The sequence below is a fragment of the Eurypyga helias genome, unplaced genomic scaffold (genome assembly GCF_000690775.1).
Source record: "Eurypyga helias isolate BGI_N326 unplaced genomic scaffold, ASM69077v1 scaffold31202, whole genome shotgun sequence".
NCBI lineage: Eukaryota > Metazoa > Chordata > Aves > Eurypygiformes > Eurypygidae > Eurypyga > Eurypyga helias.
In genome coordinates, this window is record NW_010235786.1 from 257 (window position 1) to 4,074 (window position 3,818).

The following is a 3,818-nucleotide window of genomic DNA, read 5'->3' on the forward strand; positions in this document are numbered from 1 at the left end:
CTGGTTGAGTGTTTGAGGTGGGGTGCAGCCTCCCCCCCACAGCCCCCCCGGGCCCAGCAGCCAAGCGGGGTCCCCCCCAGACTGCTGTGTGCGCCCCATGGGTGGGGAGCAGGTCTCCTGCCCAGCCCAGCGAGGAGGGGGACGCCAGGCTCTGGCTGAAAACGCCTCGTTCATCAATCCTTCAGCAGAGAAAGGAGGCAGGAATTGCCATAACAACAACGACGATCGTTAATTTGATTTTCTGCATGACTCCGACCACGGGGTCTCGGGCGCTAATTCCTGCTCGGAGCTCGGGGTTTAAGATGCCGTGTCTGGCCGTGTCCCCTGTGAGCAGGGCTGAGGGTTAATTCCCATCCAGGGGGGGTGCGTGGGGGGAGAGGGAAGAGCTGCTGTGAATTCTGCAGCTCCTGTTGCCAGCCCTGAAGCTGTTGTGCCCTCGCTGAGGAGCTGCAGAGCTGCTGGGATCCCTCCGGCTCCTGGCCCAGCTGGATCACAGCCACCATCTGTCCCTGTCCCCGGGAAGGGGCCAGCCCGTTTCACAGTCGGGGCTACTGCTCTGCGCAGCAGCCTGAGCCCATCCATCCTCATCCTCCCCCTCTCCCCCAGCCCTGGAAGCTACCCTAACCCGCTGGGTTTGCAGCAGGAGCACCCGGGCGCACACCCCCTGTACTCCCTCCAGCAGCACGGGGGTCCCGGCCAGCCCACCTGCCTCGCCCCAGGCACCCAGACACCCCGAAGGGGTCTGCCCACAGCTCCTGCCTGTTTCCCCGGGGCTGGGCCCCTGGAGTGCCTACCCTGGCCTCTCCCCATGTCTCAAAGTCCTTCTCTGTGGCCAGTAGAAATCTTTGGATCTTGGAGCAGAGAACATTTTGGGCTGGGATTTCTTTGGAAGAGAGAAAGTGTGGAGTTTGGGGGTGCTGGAAAGGGCTGGACTCTGAGCAACTGACACTACCTCTCCCCTCCCTCGCAGGCAGTGGCCAAAGTGGCCGGCAAGACGCAGACATCACCTGCACGCCGTGCTGGCACGGCCACGGTCCCCTGTGGCACCTCACTGGCGGCCAGACGAGGCCAAAGTGGTGTGGGGTGGTGACCCCGAGCAGTCCCTCTGTGCTCGAGAACCTCAAAATCCCAGAAAGAAAATGGTTGGCAACTGGAGATACGGTTCTGGCCTTCAAGCAGTCCGAGTGGCTTTGTCATGGGATCTGCCTCTTTAAGGGGTGTTTTTCTCTTGGATATGAGACTCGGAGGAAACAGGCTCTCTGGGACATGATGGCATCAGTGATGCTGTCGGGTACACACGCTAAAGTGAGAAACCAAAAGGTGGGCCCCAGCCCTGCTGCAGGATGGGGTGAGGTCTCTGGGCCCGGGGCTGGGGGTAGCACAGGGGGCCGGGGGGCTCACATGCCCCCCAGCTCATGCGCTTGGGGTGCCCCAGGTCACAGGCTGTGTGACTGAGCCTGAATTTGTTGGATTTCTCTGGGAGACCGGGTGGCTGCCCCCGCTGAGCTCCTCTCTCTGCCTTCCCCTCCCCAGTGTGACCAGTACAAGAAAGGAATCATTTCTGGCTCCACGTGTAAAGACCTGTGCGAGGAGCGCAGCCTCCTCTTCCAGCACTGCCTCTCCTCCTCTCCCACCCAGCAGGTAGGTCTCTGCCCCTCGGGAAGACCACGGCAGGGCAGGGGATGGGTGCAAGCATCACCCGGAAACGTCCTCCTCCACCCACCCGCACGTCCTCACCCCATCCCTGGTACCCGCCCCAAACCAGAAACCGGTTCTCTGTGCTGGGTTTCCGCCTGTCTCCGCCGTGTCCCCTCTCTGCTGTAGGTGTACCGTGGGCTCTGGAGGGAGCGGGAGGTGATCATCAAATGCAGCATCGAAGAAGCCTTGAAGGCAGACAGCCACCCGGACGCGGTGCCCAGGAGGGACGTGGTCCTCTTTGACAAGCCGACACGAGGGACATCCATGGACGAGTTCAAAGAAATGCTCCTGAACTTCCTCAAGGTCAGTGCGGAGGCTCCCTCCGGGATCTTGCGCGCTTGGGATGCCACCTGTGATTCAGAAAGCCCAAACGCATCTTTGCTGCCCCTTAAAGCAGAGCTGCTCTGGCCCACGCTCCCCCGTCAGCTGCTGGGCGCCAGGCAGGGCTCCTCACCCTACGCTGCAGAGCGAGGATTTGCCAAGCAAACCCTCCACTCTCACACGGGAATTTGTACTTGGAACATTTTAATAGCAGCAACCCTGGAGGCCGCTGTTCCAGTGGCATCCGTGCTGGGCAGAGCTTCCTCCGAGGCCCTGGCAGCACCGGCACCGCTGCAGCCGTTCCCCTTGCGCCGGGGCTGCCGCAGTGGGACAGCAGCGCTCCCAGCCTCTCCCCCCAAAGCTTGCTCCCACTCGGAGCAGCCCCAAGGCTGGTAAAGTTCTGCTGGAGCTGAATCCGTCCAACCACGTGCTGTGGCACGGCACTGAATCTGGGCACGGTGGCTGTTCCCTGCTCTCCCAGGCTCTTTGCTTCCCCAGGGCAGGTTTTCCCCGAGCGCAGAGCTGGAAGGGTCTGATGGCATTTCTCCTTCCGTTCACAGTCCAACCTGGGAGATCAGCCTTCCCTTGCAGCCTTGGTGAGCCGGATCATCGCCATGGCAGACGTGAACCGGGATGGGAAAGTGTCTTTGGCAGAAGCCAAATCCATCTGGGCCCTCCTTCAGCTCAACGAGTTCCTTCTCATGCTCTCCTTGCACGAGAAGGAGCACACTTCCAAACTGCTGGGGCACTGCGGGGACCTCTACGTCACCGAGAAGATCCCCCACACCTCCCTCTATGGAGTGGATGTCCCCCCCTTCCTCCAGTCGCTGCTGCCTTCCGTCCTCCACCAGCTCCTCCACCAGTGGTTCGCGCCCGCCTGGCCGCGGCGAGCAAAGATCGCCATCGGCCTCCTGGAGTTCGTGGAGGAGATATTCCACGGGACCTACGGGAACTTCTACATCTGCGAGACCAGCTTGAAGAACGTGGGCTACAACGACAAGTACGACTTCAAGATGGTCAACCTGAGGAAGGTGGCGACGGAGATGACACTCAGAGGTTTCCTCAAGGGCCGTCACTGTGAGCAGAACGCGGACTGCACCTACGGGCAGGACTGTACGGCCGCCTGCGACAAGCTCCTGAAGCAGTGCAAAAGCGACGTGGTGCAGCCCAACCTGGCAAAGGTCTGCGGGTTGCTGCAGGACTACCTGCTCTACGGAGCGCCGCCGGAGCTGAAGGAAGAGCTGCACAAACAGCTCCGAACTTGCACGACGCTGAGCGGCCTGGCCAGCCAGATGGAAGTGCACCACTCCCTCGTGCTCAACAACCTCAAAACCTTGCTCTGGAAGAAGATTTCCAACACCAAATATTCCTAACGGGGGAAGCACGGCCTGAAGTTTGGAATCTGTGAGCCTGGAGTAAGCCCAAGGCTCGAAGGCCTGTTTCTCCATCCTCTCCCAACAGGAAAAATACACCCTGCACAGGGAGTTCGGCATAGCTCCAGCCCCTTCTCCTTCATGGAAAACCAAGCATCACGACTTCCACCGCCCAGCGGGATCATCGCTACAGTCGGCAAGCGCGTGCTGAGGAGCTGGGACACGGGGAGCCGGGCTGAGCGGGCTGGGGGGAAGAGGATGACAGGGAAAGCGGGAAGGAAGCGGAGCCCAGCTGGATGCATCGAACTGTTCCTTGATTAGCAGGAGAGCAGCGCGGAGAGCGGCGGATGAATCATTCATGCTGTACTCGTCACGTCCTTTGATGAACGTCTCTGTGTAAATAAACAGCTTTTACGTGAATCGCAC

General features: G+C 60.7%; 1 protein-coding gene across 1 annotated transcript; it reads left to right on the forward strand.

The window, feature by feature from the left end:
* Nucleotides 1-970: 970 nt before the first annotated feature.
* FAM69B (family with sequence similarity 69, member B) lies at nucleotides 971-3,562 on the forward strand (the record flags this gene model as incomplete). The annotated part of the gene is made up of 4 exons (XM_010146872.1): nucleotides 971-1,078; nucleotides 1,534-1,641; nucleotides 1,825-2,001; nucleotides 2,580-3,562. Coding segments are annotated over 4 exons (1,206 nt in total), but the record flags the coding sequence as incomplete, so codon positions are not given.
* Between the last annotated feature and the right edge of the window lie 256 nt (nucleotides 3,563-3,818).